General features: G+C 49.2%; 1 protein-coding gene and 1 pseudogene across 1 annotated transcript in view; one reads left to right on the forward strand and one right to left on the reverse strand.

Moving 5' to 3' along the window:
- Positions 1 to 18,021, forward strand: part of NEURL1B (neuralized E3 ubiquitin protein ligase 1B) — a 34,456-nt gene extending 16,435 nt beyond the window's left edge. The window contains exons 2-5 of the mRNA XM_032851818.1: positions 1,029 to 1,574; positions 13,536 to 14,255; positions 16,317 to 16,442; positions 16,806 to 18,021. Coding sequence (XP_032707709.1) covers positions 1,029 to 1,574; positions 13,536 to 14,255; positions 16,317 to 16,442; positions 16,806 to 17,050 — 1,637 coding nt within the window. The 3' untranslated portion in view covers positions 17,051 to 18,021. The remainder of the gene's footprint in view (positions 1 to 1,028; positions 1,575 to 13,535; positions 14,256 to 16,316; positions 16,443 to 16,805) is intronic.
- LOC116864397 lies at positions 8,245 to 11,040 on the reverse strand (annotated as a pseudogene).
- Positions 18,022 to 18,566: the final 545 nt, after the last annotated feature.

Below are 18,566 nucleotides of genomic sequence, written 5' to 3' on the forward strand. Positions count from 1 at the left end.
GGAACCTCATCCTTCCTGGATACTACTGTAGTTCCGATGCCTAGCATGGTACCTGGCTAAAACACTACCTGCTCATTAAAGATTTGTTAAACGAATGATTAGAGTCCCTTAAATTCTTTTCTTTTTTTCTCCTTCTGCAGGACCTTGGCTTCTGTCCTTATATTTTGTCTTCTAGGGATTACTGGCTTCTGTTTGGAGAGGGGCCTCCAGCTTCCCAGCATGGCTTTCTACCTCCCCCACAGGCTTGGGGAGGGGAACCATAGCTTCCCTGGCTCATCAGTACACCTCTCTTCATTTTCCCCTGTCCTCACTCCCCTTTGTCTCAGTATTAGTGGAAGCCCAACAGTGTGCCCAGAGCGCAGTGAACCTCATGGCTGGGTGTGGGAGGAGTGGTCCCCACAACAGCCTCTCATTCCCTAACGTGACTATTCTTCTCTCATGACTGCAGACCACTATGGGCCAGGGGTTGCCTGTGATTTATAAGTCCTTGCCATGAAAACTGTACTCAGCTGCTATTGTGAACGAGCAGCAGAGACTCGTGCAATAATTCCCCACCCTGCCGTCTCCCAGGCTGCCAGAGCCAGGAACTGCTCCTGGGATGGAGGACAGGTGGAAATGATGAAGCCCCCACCTCAACTCTCAGGCACCTGAGTTTGTGGCCAGCAGCCCGCTCCTTTGAACCAAGACCCTCCCGAGATTCTCCAGGTCCTCTGGGGCAAAATTCCCTTAGAAATGAATCCTCAACAGTGCATGTTCTAGAAAAGCCAACCTTGCTTATAAAGAATGCCTTCATTTTCTATGGGTAAATGGCTGGGGGGCGGGGGGGGGGCGGGGAGAAAGAGGGGGAGTCACAGAATAGAGTGACTTTGTTGTGATAGCCTTGGGCAGGCTGGCGGTAGCTGGAACCTACTCAGAGTTTATTAGTGTCTAATTAAGATGGAATTTAAAAAGGAAACGACTTTTAAAAAGACGAACCTGTTCATGGAGTTCTGAAGGGCCCTCATCCTCCTGCCTGTCTCTTTCCGCAGACCCGAGCCCGCCGGCTCGCCTCCTGGCCACCCGGCCGTGCTGTGGCCCCGGCCCTGAGCGGCGCCCAGTGCTGGGTGAAGCGCCGCGCTTCCACGCACAGGCCAAAGGCAAGAACGTGCGGCTGGACGGCCACTCGCGCCGGGCCACTCGACGCAACAGCTTCTGCAACGGCGTCACGTTCACGCAGCGGCCCATCCGGCTGTACGAGCAGGTGCGGCTGCGCCTGGTGGCCGTGCGCCCGGGCTGGAGCGGCGCGCTGCGCTTCGGCTTCACGGCGCATGACCCGTCGCTCATGAGCGCCCAGGACATCCCCAAGTACGCCTGCCCCGACCTTGTCACGCGGCCTGGCTACTGGGCCAAGGCGCTACCCGAGAACCTGGCGCTGCGCGACACCGTGCTGGCCTACTGGGCGGACCGCCACGGCCGCGTGTTCTACAGCGTCAATGACGGCGAGCCCGTGCTCTTCCACTGCGGCGTGGCCGTGGGCGGCCCGCTCTGGGCGCTCATCGACGTCTATGGCATCACTGATGAGGTGCAGCTCCTCGGTAGGTTGCGGGCCGGACCAGGCACTGGTTCTCCGTGCGCATGGACGTGTCTTTTTTTCAATATTCGCAAACAGGAAGGGCTCACTTTGCCAAGCCTTGTTCTAAGCAGTTTACACATTTTAACTCATTATTTTACCACAACCTGCCATACTCATTTTACAGGTGAGAAAACTGAGGCACAGAGAGGTTAAATAACTTGAGTTGCAAAGCCAGGACTGAAACCCACAAGGGCTGGGTCCAGAGTCCAGGCCCTGTCCATTCCTTTGCTAATTCCTTCACTCTCTTGTTCATTTGCTCACTCATTCTCTTATGCATGTGTTTGCACACTCATTCGTTGTATTCAATCATTCACACAGGTACTTATTCATTTGCTCTTTCATTCAGTCACTCACACATCCACTTAGCAATCAAATGTATGCCCCAGTCCTTGTGTATCTACAGTGGCCACCGGTAAGGGGCTCCAGGTCCACTGGGGAGGCAGGCAGAGAAGGCTGGCTAGCCGTGGTTCTAACGGAGGAGGCAGCCACTAATGCTAAAATCCATAGGGGCAGAAGCCCTTGAGACCTTTTTTCTTTTCTTACCTTTTTAAAGGATTTAAAATTCACATAATGTCAAAGTAACCATTTTAACGTGTACAATCCAGTGGCATTCAGTTGACAACAATCGCCTCTAGTTCTAAAACATTTTCATCACCACAAAAGGAAACCCATACCCATGAAGCTGTCCTTCCCCATTCTCTCCCTACCTCCAGCCCCTGGCAACCACTGACCTGCTTTGTATTTGTGACCTTAGCTCTTGAACTCATAGGTTACATGTGAGCCAGCCCAGCCTTGATTTCTGGGGAAGGGGAGATCAGATTTCTCAGAGCATCTGGACACAGCTCTGCCTGTCATTTACCTGCAGTAAATCCACAGATCTAAAGTTTTTGTTTTTTAAGTTTGAGTTTGGATGGATTTATATAACCGCCATAACCTAGGAAGGTTCCCCTCTTTCTGGGAGGCAGCCTGTGTCCTGACTTTTCACCATATATTAGTTGCACCTATTCTTGAACTTCACATAAATGGAATCATACGGTATATGCGCTTTCTGTCTGGCTGCTTTATCGCAGCACATTATTTTAGAGATTCATCCGTGTTGTTGCTGTGTGAATCAGTGGTTTGTTCCGTCTTAATTGCCGAGTAATATCCCATGATAGAGAGGTACCATAGTTGGTGGATCTGAGTATCTGGGCGGTTTCTGGGTTTTCTGCCTTGCGCCTTGAGGGAACACTCTGACCCACTCACCTCGCTCACCACTACCACCCGCACCACCACTGGGCAAGGCCGGAAAATGCATGCACCCGGGCTGTGCCCTCCTTTCCCCGAAGAAGGAAGGCATAACTTCTGAGTAGTTAAGAATAGAAGGTTGAAAGTCACACAGACCTCTGTGCTATACCTGGTTGCCAACTTGCCAGCTCTGTGGGTTTGGCCAGGTGATTAAACCTCTATGTTTCTTCACCTGTAAAATGGGTTCATGGTAGTAGTACTCGCCTCCTGGCATTGTTGGGTGACCTGAGAGGGTATATGAAAGGGACACAGCACACTGTCTGGCACATAGAAGGTACTTGAGAAATAATAGCTAAGAAAGCAGAATCTCAGCCCATTAGCATGTGAGGCTAAGCACATGTCTCAATTCCAGCCTTAGGCAAACCAGCCTGTGAATAGCTACCCAGCCTGCAAGCTGGGGCCTTACTTGAGCATTTCAACCATGTTCCCCCCGACTCTTTTCCATAGACGTTTTCGCATTTCACCTTCAGGAGATGTAAGTTTCTAAAGCCTCCTTGATCTCCTGTCACTCTTTTTTGGAGGTCTCTATGCAGAGCAGGGAAATGATCATACCTCATTCACCTGCTTTCTCATATAGCCCATGTGTTCGAGTAACCACCAAGAAATCCTATCCACCCTGTAATCTGGGTTAGGGCTTTTTGAAAATTTACGAACTGGAAGCCGCCTTTGAGGTCTTAATCTGAATAAATCTGTGAGGAGTATGGACTCTTCCCCCACACATTTGTTCACTTAGCAAACTTTTATTGAACCCCCTTCAACGCCCCAAGCCCCTTGGAGGAAAGGGAGAGAGCCCCCTAGAACACTAGTGTATGTGGTAGACAGCTCCTCGGTCTCCTAATCTTCAGGTAGTCCCGGAGATGTGCGGGCTGACAGGAAGCACCTGTGTTACAGGACCAGGTGTACAAGTAAGATTCGAAGGAATTCCATTTCTGAGTGATAGGATTCTAGGTGAATTTCATTTCTTTATACCTCTATGAGTTACTTTACCAAAAAATATGTGTGAAGAGCTTATGGTGCTTTTACAATCAGAAAGGGCAATAAAGTTATTTTTCTTTCTGAAGGTTATATGAGATAATGGGGACATTTCTGGCATGTGATCAAAGCTTAATGTTTCCTTCCCAGGGGAAGAGTAAATTGCCATTGGGTACATCTGGGTAAAAGGATTATGGGTGGTCCCCACCACTGCCACCACTACCACCAAAGTTACTAACAACTCATGATCAGAAAAAAAAGTTATAATAAAAATAAGGAAGGTAAGCTTTTTTATGATTTTTTAATGGCTTGAGTTCAGGCAACAGATACCCTACTGTTGGTAGCAGCAGGGGTGAGGCAACATGAGAACCACAGAAATCCCACCCTAAATGGGATCTCCCTCTCCCAGTTCTTAGAACTGGGCTTTCTAATGGCAGTGTCTAAGGTACCAAGTGGATAAATACAAGTCAGCCAATGTTTGTGCAATCCAGAGCCCTCTGATCTCCTTTTCCTCACAAGGAACAAGGAGTTGACATAGTTCCTTTAGAGACTGTCAGCTATGAAACTCCAGAATAGAAAACCCCAGAATAGAGACCCCTTACCCTGTCCTCACCTCTCACAGACCTCACTAGATAAAGACTGAAAACCAACAAGCTCAAGTGTCATCTGAGTTTGTCAAATTGAATAAAAATACAGGACACCTCGTTACATGTGAATTTCAGAAAAGGATTTTTTTAGTACAAGTATGTCCCAAACAATATTTGGGACATACTTATAAAAGCATTTGTTGTTTTTCTGGAATTCGAATGTCACTGGGCATCCCGGATTTTATCTGGCACCCCTCATCTGGGAAATATCCCCCCCTGGCTTGTAGAAAGGGGGGGACCTTTATTTGCCCTGGAACTTGAGCTAAAGTTAAGTCTCAAAAAGAAAAAGTGCATAGGCCTCATGTATTTCTTTCAGTTGATGGAATTGTGTTCCTAGCCCAGCCTCCTCCTGCAAGGGGTTCCAGCTACAGAGCCCGGTGTCTGGTGTGCCTTCTCTGGTGACCTGCTCATTCTCTCCTCAAGACACGGGGATTTAGCCCCTTTAGATAAAGAATTTAGGACTCACAAAAGGGAAGTGACCTGTCTAGAACCACCAAGCTTGTGAGTGGCAGAGCCAGGATTAGAACCCAGATGCATTCGTCTGTTGTTAGTTCCGTGGTTCTTGGCTGTGGCAGCACCCACAGCAATTCAATCGGTGCTTCAGGGCGTGGCCCCAGGCTTTAGATCTCTTAAGACTCTTCAGGTGATCCCAGGATGTGGCCAGGCTTGTGACCACAACAGTCCCCTTTGCACTGGTGCCGGTCTCTCCTCCTTGCTGGGTGCTGAGCTGAGTTTTTCAGACATGTCAGTGCAAAGCATGGGGTCGTCCCTGGACCACAAAAGCCCCTTCTCTGGTTTGACTTTACTCCTTCATCCACAATCCTTACTCTAAATTCGCATCCACTCCTTCCCCTGCCCAGATAGGCACTACTCTTATGTTTAGTATTTTTATAAAAACATGTAGAGTTTTACATGCATAGATAGATGAGACTGTGCAAAGATTCTTATTCCATTATTCTTTTTCCACTTGCCTCATTTTTAGATCTGTCTGTGCTGTTGTAGACCTGCTGGTTTCTTATTCCCTATGAGCTTCTGCACTGGTGGGACTAGGATGCCACCAGTCCCCCCATCCCCTCAAGTGAACTACATTGCAGTGCATACTCTCCCACAGGGCTGTACTGTGGCTGCTGGGGTTTACCGTTGTCTGGGGCACAGACCAGGATGGCCTTGCTGGACCCCGGAGTGGTCCATCTTGAGGAACTGATTTCTCTAGATTTTCCTCTGGGCCAAAGAGAAGGGGCTGAGCCCAGGCAAATGACTTTCTGTTGACTTTAGTAGTTCCTGGACCCAGGAGAGGCAGGTATAGTCAGGTTTCCCCCTCCTGTCCCTGGCTCCTCTGGAAGCTCTTTCTTGGAGCTCTGGAGTTCAGGCCCCATGTCCTGAGGCACCTCTGTCCCTCTTCCAGACAATTCCGTAGTGGTCACTGCCATATAGCCCCTTTGTCCTTCCTCTGCCCAGTGGTGGAAGGCTGGTCAGACCGAATAAGCAACACCAATCCAAGGCCATGGCATTGCAGGTTATGCTGTCAGAAATCCTTGGTTTTAAGTGGCAAAAAACAGTTCAATCTTGCTCAAGCAGGGAAAAAAAATGTCTCATGTGACAGAAAATTCAGGAGAATGACTACCTGTAAAGCTGGCTTGATGCAGGCATTCAATGAACAGCACCTGAAATATTGGCCTCCCTTTATTGTTTGCCCTGCCATCCTTATTAGCATCATCCTCAGCTGGGCTCCCTTTTGGGGTGGGGGGAAGGCCACCAGCAGCTCCATTCCCATGTCCGTCATCCCACCAGATTAGCAAATCTAGCGGAGCAGCTGCTTTCCTACAAGGTCTAGCTAAAGTTCAAGGTTTAGCGTCATTGCTCTCCATTGTCAGGCAGTGGGATAGTGACTGGCCAAGTTAAGGCTTCCTCCTCAGGGTAATTAGTGGAGTCGGGAGGTAGGTGTGGGGCAGTTCTCTCAAAAGCTGGGTACTGGGCCTGAAGAAGGGGGGTTGGATGCCATACACCTGGAAACAGTAGCTCTATATAGGCCTTGTAGGGGAGCCATTTATCCTTTTTGAAAGCGTTTAGCCCCTTTGTTAAATTAGTTACCTACTATGCACCAGGCACTATGCCGGGAACTACATGGATGTTGTTTTCCAGTCCTCACTAGAACACCGTGAGGCAGGAAGTAGCATCGTCCCCATTTGCAGACCCTGCACAGATGGATCATTTGACCAAGGTTACCTATCAGTTGGTGGTGTTAGAGTTGATGTTTGTTATTTATTAGTGTTATAAACAAAGTGTTTGGCCAAGACTTGAACTTATGGATCCAGATATAAAGCCTACAGGTCAACTGTACCACCCCATGCTTCAAGTGAGGAAACTGAGACCTAAAGAGAGGCAGGGACTTGCTCAAGGTCACCCAGCTGATAAGTGGTCATGTTAGGGGAGAGGGTTGGGTCCAGGACCTGGGGGGGGGGGGTGCCTCAGCATGGGAGCTGTGAGCATCCCACAGCACACAGGGAGGAATGGCTGCAGGTGGCTTCATCCAGAGCCTCAGTGGGGAGCAGCACACGGGAACTGGATTTTGCAGTGAATGTATTCTCTCTAAATGGTCTAGGCCAGCACCCAGCTCCCTGTCTTGATAGTAAGGCATTTGCCTGGCAGGGTTGCCTGAAGGACTGTGGTTTCCCAGGCTCCTGAAGGCCTACTCTGTGCCAGGCACAGTGCCAAGTACATTGTTATTCCACAGATCTGCCATTAACCTTTCCCACGGACCTATGAGACAGGGATGAAGGTCCTCACATTGCAGAAGGAAACTAAGGTCACATCCAGGACCGGACAGGGTCCAGTGGAGGTCTGTCTCCCCTGGTCCAGTCTTCTGTCAGAAAGCGTGGGTTCAGTGGCCCACAGACCTGGCATCTGCATCTTTCCTTTTTAAGCCCTAATACCCCTGCCCTGCTGCGAGCCTTCCAATGGCCATGGCTGAAGGAGCTCTGCTCCTGTTCCCTCCTGCCTCTTTGGAGACATTGCTCCTATCATTTGTCTCTTTTTCCACCTTCACTTTCACCTTCTCCACAAAATTGTTCCCATGAGGCACATAAAAGAGGTCTGGTTTCCATTTAAAAAAAAAAAAAATCCCCTTGCAGCACCTGGGTGGCTCATTTGGTCAAGCTTCCAACTTTTGGTCTCGGCTCAGGTCATGATCTCAGGATCAAGTGACTGAGCCCCACGTTGGGCTCTGTGCTCAGCGTGGAGTCTGCTTGAGATTCTCTCTTCCTCCATCCCTTTGGCTTGTGCTCTTTCTAAAATAAGTAAATCTTTTTTTTTTTTTTTAATGCCCTTGGCAATCTTCTCCACCAACTACTTTCTCATTTCCCTGCTCTGCTTCAGAGCAAAATTTTTTCAAAAATATCTTTGCTATCCTCTCCACCTCCCTCTTTGGCTCATTCCAATCCTCTTTATCCTATCCCAGTAATATGTATTTTTTTAATTTTAAAATTTTAATGTGAAATGTAAAAGAAAATACAAAAAGAAAGAAGTCCACTTTAATGTACAAAGAAGTATGAGTAGAAACAATAATAAATTATATATCACATTTGTTTATACTACATGTATATACATATATATGTATATATGTATATACATTCTCATATATATGTATATATGTATATACATGGCCATATATAATATGGTTCTCCACATTAACTCTACTATTCTAACAGTAGGAAGTAGGTAGCAATTTAGGGAATGGGAAAGAAATAACCCTGAAAAGACTTTTTTACCATGTTCATTCTACACTGTGTATGGCTGTGTGTTCGTTTCACCACTGCACAGAATTTAGCTGTATATAAAATTGAACTTGTTCAGAAGTTGAAGGAGACAAGAAATGATGGTCCAGAGCCTGGTGTATTGTCATGCAATTCAAACAATGGTATAGCTACCAGCTTGTAATTTTTAGGGACTATAAACAAGGCTTCCTCTTGAAGTTGAACCAAAACAACTTTTTTCCTTAGGCTTTGTAGTATGTACAGGAAAAAATGGATACTGAAGAGGTTCAAAATTTGGTCTCTACCAGTTAATGCAATTAGCAATGACCCAGTCTGGCTGGACTTGATCTTGATGACCAATATCTGTCAGCATTTTAGTCCTTCATTTTCATCTTCTCCTGGGTTAAGTTCACCAGCAGGTACTTTGGAGAAAGTTGTTCCCAGCTGTAGCAGTGACACGTGGGGTAGCAGGTGCTCATGTACTTCCTCACAATGATTTTATCCAATTTCTGCCTCATGCACTGAAATCTGGCTGCTCCCAAGCTGTCCTCATGGTCTCACCAGACTTCAGCCTGCAAGCTCTCCCTTCAGCCCCATGCTGTCAGATCCAGAGCTCAGGCTTGTCCTCTTACCTGGCCTCTCACTTTTGGCACAGGTCATCTCTCCCTGCCTCTCCGACCTGCTCATGCCTCCTGGCTTCACAGGCTTCTGGTTTTCCTCCTGAATCCTTGGCTGTTCCTCCTTGGCTTCTTTTCTGGTTCTTCCCTGCCTGTCTCCGTATGCTGAGAACCCCAGGGTTCTATTGTCCACTTTCTTCTCTATCAATATGCATGTAGAAAAGTGTACAAAACATATGTGAAGTTTAATAAGCCATCATAAAGCAAGACCATATCTTCATCTACCCTTTCTCCAGATGATGATCCAAGCCTGTCACCAGGCTTTGAATCCCATCTTTAGGATATTGGCTCCCAAGTCCATATTCTCAGCCCTGATGCCTCCCTTTACCTACTCACATCTCCTCCTGCCATCCAACAGGCATTCCACACTGAACACATTCAGGCAGCCATCCCCACTGTCACTGAAGGGCACCACCCACTTGCTTGACTGGTCCAAAACCTCAAGAGTCATTCCTAATTCCTCTTTTCCTCTCCTTACATCCATTCTGCTAGCATGTCCTAAAACACCTTTGGAGACAATGAGTGACTGATGAACGGTCTTTTCTGTCTCTAATTCATTCCTGGCTTCCTTCATCTTCACACAAATATGGTTTCTCCTGAGACAAATTCAGCTCTGCTTCCATCTAGTCCCAGATATATTTGACCTGAGAGAGCTAGGGAAAGGAAAGAATCCAACTTTCTCCCAGATCCAGAGCCAGGCTCTGTATATGGGCCAGGGAGAGTTGGAGGTTGTGGAGCCAATCTTAGCCACCTCAGTCTCCCTGTGCCTGGCCTTGGACTGCTACTTATTTATTTATTTAAAGATTTTATTTGTTTATTTGACAGAGATCACAAGTAGGCAGAGAGGCAGGCAGAGAGAGAGAGAGAGGAGGAAACAGGCTCCCTGCTGAGCAGAAAGCCCAATGCGGGGCTCGATCCCAGGACTCTGGGATCGTGACCTGAGCCAAAGGCAGAGGCTTCAACCCACTGAGCCACCCAGGCGCCCCTGGACTGCTATTTAGTAGATGTTTGGGGCGGGAACAGAACTGCCAGACTCATTCTCTCAGAGATCATATTAAACTCGTGGGGACTGCAACTCCAAGAGCGACTTGGCCGAAGGCTGAGTCCACGTGCTGGCAGCTCTAAGAGTGGAACAAAGACAGGTGAACTTTGTGGAGGCAGTACCGCTAGTGGTCAGGGGATCTGGTTTTGGAGTCATACAGCCTAAGATGGAATCCCATTTCTGTCACCCCTGGCTGTGTGACCTTAAATAACTCACTCCACCTCTCAGAGCCTCGGTGTTCTCCCGCTGTGAAAAGTACCCACTTTGCAGAGCTACATGAGATAGTGGTGAGGATTGATGGGGATAATGCACAGAATTGCATCTGGTAGGCAGGGTTTCAAAAAAATGTATGTACTTTCATCAGGTCTAGAGAGTTTGGAGGCAAATCACAGGTTAGAGGTTAGGAAGACTTGATAAGCTCCCTTGGGGGTCTCTTGGTATTGTGGGATTTCTGATTCTCCACAGAGAATCTTTTGAGAGGTGGATTCTGAAGTGTGCTGACTTGGGCTTGTCTCACTCAGGGACAATGTCTGATGGGGACAAAGTTCCTTGCACAGAGATAAATGAGGAGGCCCAACCTTTTCTGAGGGGCTGATGTGTGCCGGGTATTAGCCTAAATGCTGTCACATATGTTGTTAGACCAGTCTTAGAGACTAACCTTTCACCTCAGAAATGCTGTTTCTTCAGTTTATCCCTTCTGCCTGGAATGGTTATATCCCACTTCCCAGGCACCCCTCTACTCCCTTGACCTTCAGGTCTTCACTCCATCTTCACAGAGACCCGTTCTGGCCTCACTTTTGACCAAGTGCCCCCTTTCACACACACTCAGAGAACTCCAGTTGTCACTCCCTGGTTGCATGATGTGGAGTAACTCTCCTTGCCTTTCAGAGTCTGAGTTCCCACACTGAAGCATGCTCATTCTACAGAGCCATGCAGGACAGCGGCTCTTACTAACACTCATCACAGTTTGTCCTTACGTGGTTTTATGTCAGTGCTTCATTAAAGTCTGCCTCACCCACTGCAAGGGGAGCTCCATGAACACAGAAGCCATGCCTGCTTGTTTACCTCTCTTTACCCAGCACCCAGCACAGTGTTTGGCACATGGCAAGTGCTCTATACATTTTGTTCAAAAAGCGCTGAGGGAATAGTGATAATAACTAACATGTTTTGAGCACTTACTTTGTCCCATCTTCTGGGCTACACTATTCATAACAACATCTAATGTCACTCTGTAACCACGTGAGGGAGGGGGACCAGGATTATCCCATTTGAAGCTGAGGAAGCCGAGGCTCTGAGAGATTAAGTGACTTACCTAAAGTCACGTAGCCAGGAAGGGCAGAACCCAGGACCTGAACCATCTCCACAGGCCATGCTCTTAATGAGAATGCTGCACTGAAGGATGGACTCCTGTGTAGAGCTGCTGGGGCAAGGAGCAGCAGCACTGGGGTGGAGGACAGCAGCAGACACTGGCAAGGGCAGAGGCCCAGGGCAAGCCCAAGGATAATGCCTTGAGGCTTGCCTAGCAGGATGGGTGGGACAGAGAGGCCTGGGAAAGTGCATCAGGAGGCTCCACCAGAAGTGGATGCTACGTGAGAAACATCCACTTACCAAAAATGTCTTTAAAAGAAAAAAAACACATGAGTCTTTTATATGTGCCTTTTTTTTTTCTGATTACAAAACCAATACATGTTCACTAGAGAAAAGTGAGAAAATCTAAAACCGTAAAGAAGTCAATTTACAACAAGAGATAACCATCCTCAGATTATGTATCTCCTCCCTGTATTTTTCTATGCATCCTATACATACACCATTGGAATCAAATGATATATTCAGTTTTGTATCTTCTTTTGTTCACTTAATGTTATATCATTGGTGTTTTCCCACATTATTAACTATTGATTTAAAAAGATTTTTTAGGGGCGCCTGGGTGGCTCAGTAGGTTAAAGCCTCTGCTTTGGCTCAGGTCATGATCTCAGGGTCCTGGGATCAAGCCCCGCATCGGGCTCTCTGCTCAGCAGGGAGTCTGCTTCCCCACCCCCCCGCCTGCCTCTCTGCCTACTTGTAATCTCCATCTGTCAAATAAATAAATAAAATCTTTAAAAAAAAGATTTTTTTTAAAATATTGGGGTTTTCTGATAAGACTTATATATATTTATTATAGAAATATTGAATAATATACCAGTAAGCCAAACAAACAGTTCTGTGAGCCAGGGTCAGAACAGGGATGGCCAGTTTATAAAATCTGCCCTGTAGATTTCTGCAGATGGAGTAGCGAGTAACATACCAGACTCGCACTAGGGGCTAGGGCATGCTTTTTGAAAAAGCATATTCATTATTATGACAATTTTATATTTGGAAAACTAAAAAGAGGAATAGTTTTTTTCCATGATATAAATTACAGAATGACAAATCTTAGCTAGAGGGGTCTAGTTAGAGAAGTTTGAAAAACACTTTTTCTTGCTTTACTTATTATGGTTAATGAGGATATCTTTATCACTAAAAAAAACTTCATAATACTTCAATGACTGTTTCTTTCCCTGATTTGTTACTCAGAGTGGGAGTCTTCCTCAAACCTCATTCATTCATTCATCCATCCATCCAATAAAGAATGGAGGTCTATGCCCATCACACTGCTAAGCCCTGAGAAGGTGATAGTGAAAAGACAGGCAAGGACTCACATTCTTGCTGGAGAGACAATTGGCAAGTAATCTACCAAAGTATGAAGAACCTGTATTACCTAAATGAAACACTATTTTGTTTTTTTACTTAACTATATCATATGTAGTATCAAGAACATGTTCCATACCACTAAAAATTATTCAAAAATATTTTCATGATGGGGACTTAAAACTCTTAGTTTTCTGTCCTATAAAATGAGGCTGTCTCGCAGAAAGCTAACATATTCAATGTTTGTGCAGCACCCAGGCACAGGGCTCTGTGCTGCGTTCTTTCAGTGTCAGCACAGTGCTAAAGAGCTGGGGGTTCTTGTGGCTTTGCCAGTACCTGTGTGACCTTGGTCGCATTCTTTAACCCCTCTGTGCCTCACCTTCTTTCTTGGCTAAATGGCTGGTAATAACAGAACACACCTCACAGGTTGTGTGAGGACTCAGATAACACACCAAGGGAGCTTAACATAGCACCTGTCACATAAGGCCACAAATAAAAAGCAAAAAGTCTTCCTTCATGGAGCTTATGTTTTAGCTGGGGAGGCCAACAATAAAGGGTCTTCAAATCTTCCAAAGTGTAAGAAAACCTCTGGAGTGGGGGAGGCAAGGAAGGGGGGTAGGGGCAGGGAGAAGAAAGGAAGAAGGAAGGGAGGGAGGGACGAAGGAAGAAAAACAGAAAAGGCCTCACCTGCCCAACCCAAAGAGAAGTCAACAGGATTGTGCTTACTCAGAGTCTGTGCACCTGTGGTTCTTGAATCAGCACACACATAAACTAGAAAAGAGTGAGGGGCTATGGGGCGCGGGCGAGGGGCAGTGGGGGCACCGAGGGCTCTCCGCCAGCTGCCCGCACCCTCACCACCCCCCTTCTGCCCCGGAGCAGAGAGCGCCTTCGCCGACACGCTGACGCCCGCACGCCTCAGCCAGGCCCGTTTCAGCGCCTGCCTGCCGCCCAGCAGCCACGACGCCGCCAACTTCGACAACAACGAGCTGGAGAACAACCAGGTGGTGGCCAAGCTGGGCCACCTGGCACTGGGCCGCGCCCTGGGCCCGCTGCCCGCCGACGCCTCGGCCGCTGCCATCCCGTGCGGACCCCGCGAGCGCCCGCGGCCCGCATCGTCGCCGGCGCTGCTCGAGGCTGATCTGCGCTTCCATGCCACGCGCGGACCCGACGTGAGTCTGTACGCCGACCGCAAAGTGGCCTGTGCGCCGCGGCCCGATGGCGGCCGCACGCTCGTCTTCTCCGAACGCCCGCTGCGACCCGGCGAGAGCCTCTTCGTGGAGGTGGGCCGCCCGGGGCTAGCGGCGCCCGGCGCGCTGGCCTTCGGCATCACGTCGTGCGACCCGGGCGGGCTCCGGCCCGCGGAGCTGCCGGCCGACCCCGACGCGCTGCTCGACCGCAAGGAGTACTGGGTGGTGGCGCGTGCCGGGCCCGTGCCAAGCGGCGGCGACGCGCTCAGCTTCACGCTGCGGCCCGGCGGCGACGTGCTCCTGGGCGTCAACGGGCGCCCGCGCGGCCGCCTGCTGTGCGTCGACACCACGCAGGCACTCTGGGCCTTCTTCGCCGTGCGTGGTGGCGCCGCCGGCCAGCTGCGCCTCCTCGGTGAGTTCCCCGACCGACCGCGCATGCGCGGGGCCGTCCGCTGGGTAGCTGAGCCACGGAGGAAGCCCAGGCCCACTTTCCAGGCTTGAGCGCATGTTAGCACCCTCCTGGCTCCACCTAGAGTTTCTGATTCAGTCAGGGTGGCCCCGAAATGCAGTTGAAACAAGTGTCCCAGGGATGTCATGTTGCTGCTCCCAAGCCCACCCTTTGCCCACACCGACCTAAGTTCCCACTGGGGTCAGGGCCTGGACGGCTTCATGCAGTCGGTAGATGGTCAGTGCAATTTTTATTTCTGTTGTTATGACTTATTATATCACATATTTATTTTTTTACATACATGAGGCATATTAAGTTGTAGAAGAAAAAGCAAATACAATTACACTTGAGAGGACATCAAAATAACAGCGTCTACAGAAAATGGGATGGAGGCTTGAACCATCTTATTTTGGCACGATTTTGCCTTCATTCCTGCCACCAATAGACATGGAGCACCCCCCAGCTGTGGACCAGGCGCTAGGCTCCAGGGTGGGGCATGGCAGAGGACAGGACACAGGCTAAGCACAGGGGGATCCTACAGACACCCCTGGATGGAATGCTGTGGGCCACTGCAGAGGGCCTTGTCTCCCATTTGGTAGAAAGGAGGTGGTGGTCAGGGAAGGCTCCCAGAGAGCCCCGTTCCATTTTCATGATTCAAGAAGTCAGTCCAAATGGTAACAGAAATGATGACCACTTCATGTTTTCTCATTGAATTTTATACTCTATGCCTCTGTGAGACCAGTATCACTATCCCATCCACAGGAAAGAAAACTGAAGCACAGAGAGATTAACTCACTGTCCCAGTCAGATAGCTGGTCAGCCATGAAGATGTTGGGCAAATCACAGACCCTCTCTGAGCCTTGGATTCCTTCTGTGTAGAGAGGGAGTAATCACCTGCATCGTGGCATCGTCAGGAGGGTGAAATGATGAGGTTAATATAATGCTTCCAGCAGGTGCCTGCCATGTACAGCATGTTTAATACGCAGTAACATCAATGACCGCTATTTGTAGGCAGAAGAACAACAAGGAAGGTCATCGTTTGTTGTTGTTGTTGTTTAAGGGATGACCAGATATAGTCATCATTTACCCTGAGATGAGTTGCCTAAGTTTCCACTGTGGCTTTGGCAAGAACTAAGCCTAGAATCAGTCTTCCTTACGTTCCTCCCCAGCACCTCCAGAGCAACCAGGATGAGTCCTTGAGTGGTCAGGAAGAGAAGGTAGAATGGAAGCAACTTCTTTTGGAGGCCAGGGACCTGCTGTCCTGATTTCTACCTGACAGCAACCCCAGCACTCCATTATTTGTCCATCCATCCTCAAGTAGGGTAAGGGAAGGAACATCTCTCTCACCTAATAAATAAGCCATTATTACCCAAAATGGCAGTGAACGCAAGGAAGAAAGCTCATTCCTGTTGAATACTACTAGTCAGGAATCTTGTAGTTGAAAGTGACAAAACCCCACTCAAAGTGCCCTAAACTGAAAGGGAAAGGTATGGGTACACACACCTCAAAAGTCTGGGACTATATTGGATATGGATTCAGGAGCAGCTGGATTGAGGTTTTGAAAGCATGCCAGCAGGATCCCATCCCAAAGCTCACTTTCCCCTATGTAGAGCCTCTCAAGCAGGCTCTACGGTGCCAGACCCTTCTTTCCCAGCAGTTGTAGTTGTTCTCATGAAGACCTCTTTGACCTCCACTGGGTTATGTACCCTTATCTAAACCATCAGTGAGACCAAGGGGGTGGAAGTTCTTCTTGGCCTGGCCTGGATCATGTGAGTGAGGGTGAAGTCCGTGCCCCAAAACAAAATCCTGGTACTCTTTCTGAAATAAACAGGAATGGAGGCTGAGCAGGCAAAGAATAGGTGTCCACCCCACATAGACGGTTCCATCAGTCCTTAGCAGAAACCTGGGAGGTAACTTTTACCCCCCCCCATTAGACAGATAGGGAAGCTAAGGTGCAAAAGAACCAGGGACTAGCAGAACAGGACCCACCTCCCACCTCCCCTGATGAAGTCTCTTTGGTCTCAGGCACCCTGCAGTCCAGCCCTGCTACCACATCCCCATCAGGGTCCCTCAGCGGCTCCCAGGATGATAGCGACTCTGATATGGCCTTCAGTGTCAACCAGTCCTCCTCAGCATCTGAGTCATCCTTGGGTAAGGAGGTATAAACCCTAGAGGGAGTAGGGGCTGCCCTGGCTCCTTCAGCTGTGCCAGAACCTTCCTGAGACTGAGCAAGGATGGCCACCTTTGCCCCCTGCATCCTCTCCTTCCCCGGATGTACATTCATCTGGAGGGAGGAGATATCTACATATCGTATCCCAAAGGGAGATAATGGTGTTTGATGCTTGGGGGAAGGAGGGTAGGGAAGGGGCAAAGCCCAGAAGAAAAACCCAAGTGTCTCTCAAAATTATTTCCCCACAAGTTCGGCCACAGAAGCTCTGGCTTCTGGGGCTTGCCCCAGTGGAGCCCCCCTGAAAACCACATTATTATGGTCTGTCTTGTTCTCCCTTTTTGCAGTGACCGCACCCAGCTCCCCACTGAGCCCCCCAGTGTCCCCCGTGTTCTCCCCACCAGAGCCGGCAGGCAGCAAGAACGGCGAGTGCACGGTGTGTTTTGACGGCGAAGTGGACACAGTCATCTACACGTGTGGACATATGTGTCTGTGCCACAGCTGTGGCCTGCGGCTCAAGAGGCAGGCTCGTGCCTGCTGCCCCATCTGCCGGCGGCCCATCAAGGATGTCATTAAGATCTATAGGCCATAGCCTGGCCTGCCAACGGGCCTTGGCCAGAGCAAGGTCACCTTTCTGAAGGCCCCCTGGGCCAGGCAACCGCTGTGGCCACCAGGGGGTCCAAGGGCAGTGGCCATCCAGTCTGCCACTCTCCAGTGGTGGGCAAGGCATGACAGTCATGGAGATGAAGCCCTGGGGGTCTGAGCCCAGGCAAGGGCTGCTTCTGGCTCAAAAGTGCTTTGCCCCCAAAATGTCGTCCCAACAGCGAGCTCAGGAACTGCCTGGCAGACCACCCTGTCCCTTGGTGACCTCTCAGCTGGGAAACAGCATCCTCTGTGCAATGCTCTTTGCTGGAGTTGGGTTGAGTGTGTGTGAGAGAGGGTGAGGGGAGGGAGCTGCCAGAGGAGAAAGAGGGAATGTGTGTGAGAGAATGAGTGAGCGAGAACGCATAGATATTTATCCAGGGATCCTGGCTCTAGGAGGTTATTTAACACTAAGAAATGTGCAATCCAGAGCCCAGACGGTAGCGTGACTCGAAATTATTCACTTTCTGGGGCTGGAACGTCAGCTGGTTTTGAATGTATGAAGCCTGCACCTAAAGAGAACTCCCTTGGATGGTATAGAAAAGGGACACTCAGATTTTCTAAGGGGAGGAAAAAATAGCTCATTGTTTACAGCTCCCAAGCAGCAACGCCTTGGGGGGAAGGTGGGTGGAGAACAGAAAAGAACAATTTGCTTTTTTAGTTTCTTCCTCAGTCCTGGAGAGGAGATTGGATGGGTGCTGCGGCCCACTGAGAGCTCTGGGTGCTGTCATCCCCGGAAGCCTTTCACCCCTTCACCCCAGATAGCCTAATAATAAGCATAGTGCACCTTGACTTGGTCCCTCTAGATGTTTTTTGTCTGTCCCACCCCTTGCTGTCCCCAAGAAGACAAGCAGCAGGTTCTCTTTTCCTGGGGGAGGGAAAGAATCCAGGAGGCAGCTGACTCACCTGCAGTTGGAAAGACCACCCACCCCATCCTGCAGACGGCTCTCCACATTTTGTTTTGTCACCCCGGGCCTGGCATTCACCAGCAGCAGTGGGCACCACCAGGGCAGCCTGCTAGCGAAGTGGGAGGAGGAAAAGACTTTGCAACTAGTTCTGATTCTCAGCTTCTCTTTTCGCTGCTGATTATAAGATGTTAAATGATCATTAAAATGTTAATAGCTGAGATATTAAAATGCTGACCGTAGGACCCCCCCCCCCCCTTCAGGGAGAGTCCAGGGCCATTTGCAGGCATTTCCTGGGACCTGGCCCTGTCCCTGACTTCTTCACCCCTGCTGAGGCCCACGTCTGCAGACTCCCAGACCACCCCGGGGCTGATAGGCTGGCCCAGGCCAGCTCCTTCCTTTTGCCTCCAGTTCTGTCTGGGCCTAACCTCTGCCCTACTTTGTGCTGTACCTTTAAGGAAGCCCCTGGGCCTCTCTGATTCTCAGTTCCCAATCTGTCTAAGATGAGGCCCAGTACCTGCCCACTCCAGAACCCATGAGAGGACCACCATAACATCTAAA

Source organism: Lontra canadensis, unplaced genomic scaffold, assembly GCF_010015895.1.
Source record: "Lontra canadensis isolate GAN:19392208 unplaced genomic scaffold, GSC_riverotter_1.0 scaffold5, whole genome shotgun sequence".
NCBI classification, from domain to species: Eukaryota; Metazoa; Chordata; class Mammalia; order Carnivora; family Mustelidae; genus Lontra; species Lontra canadensis.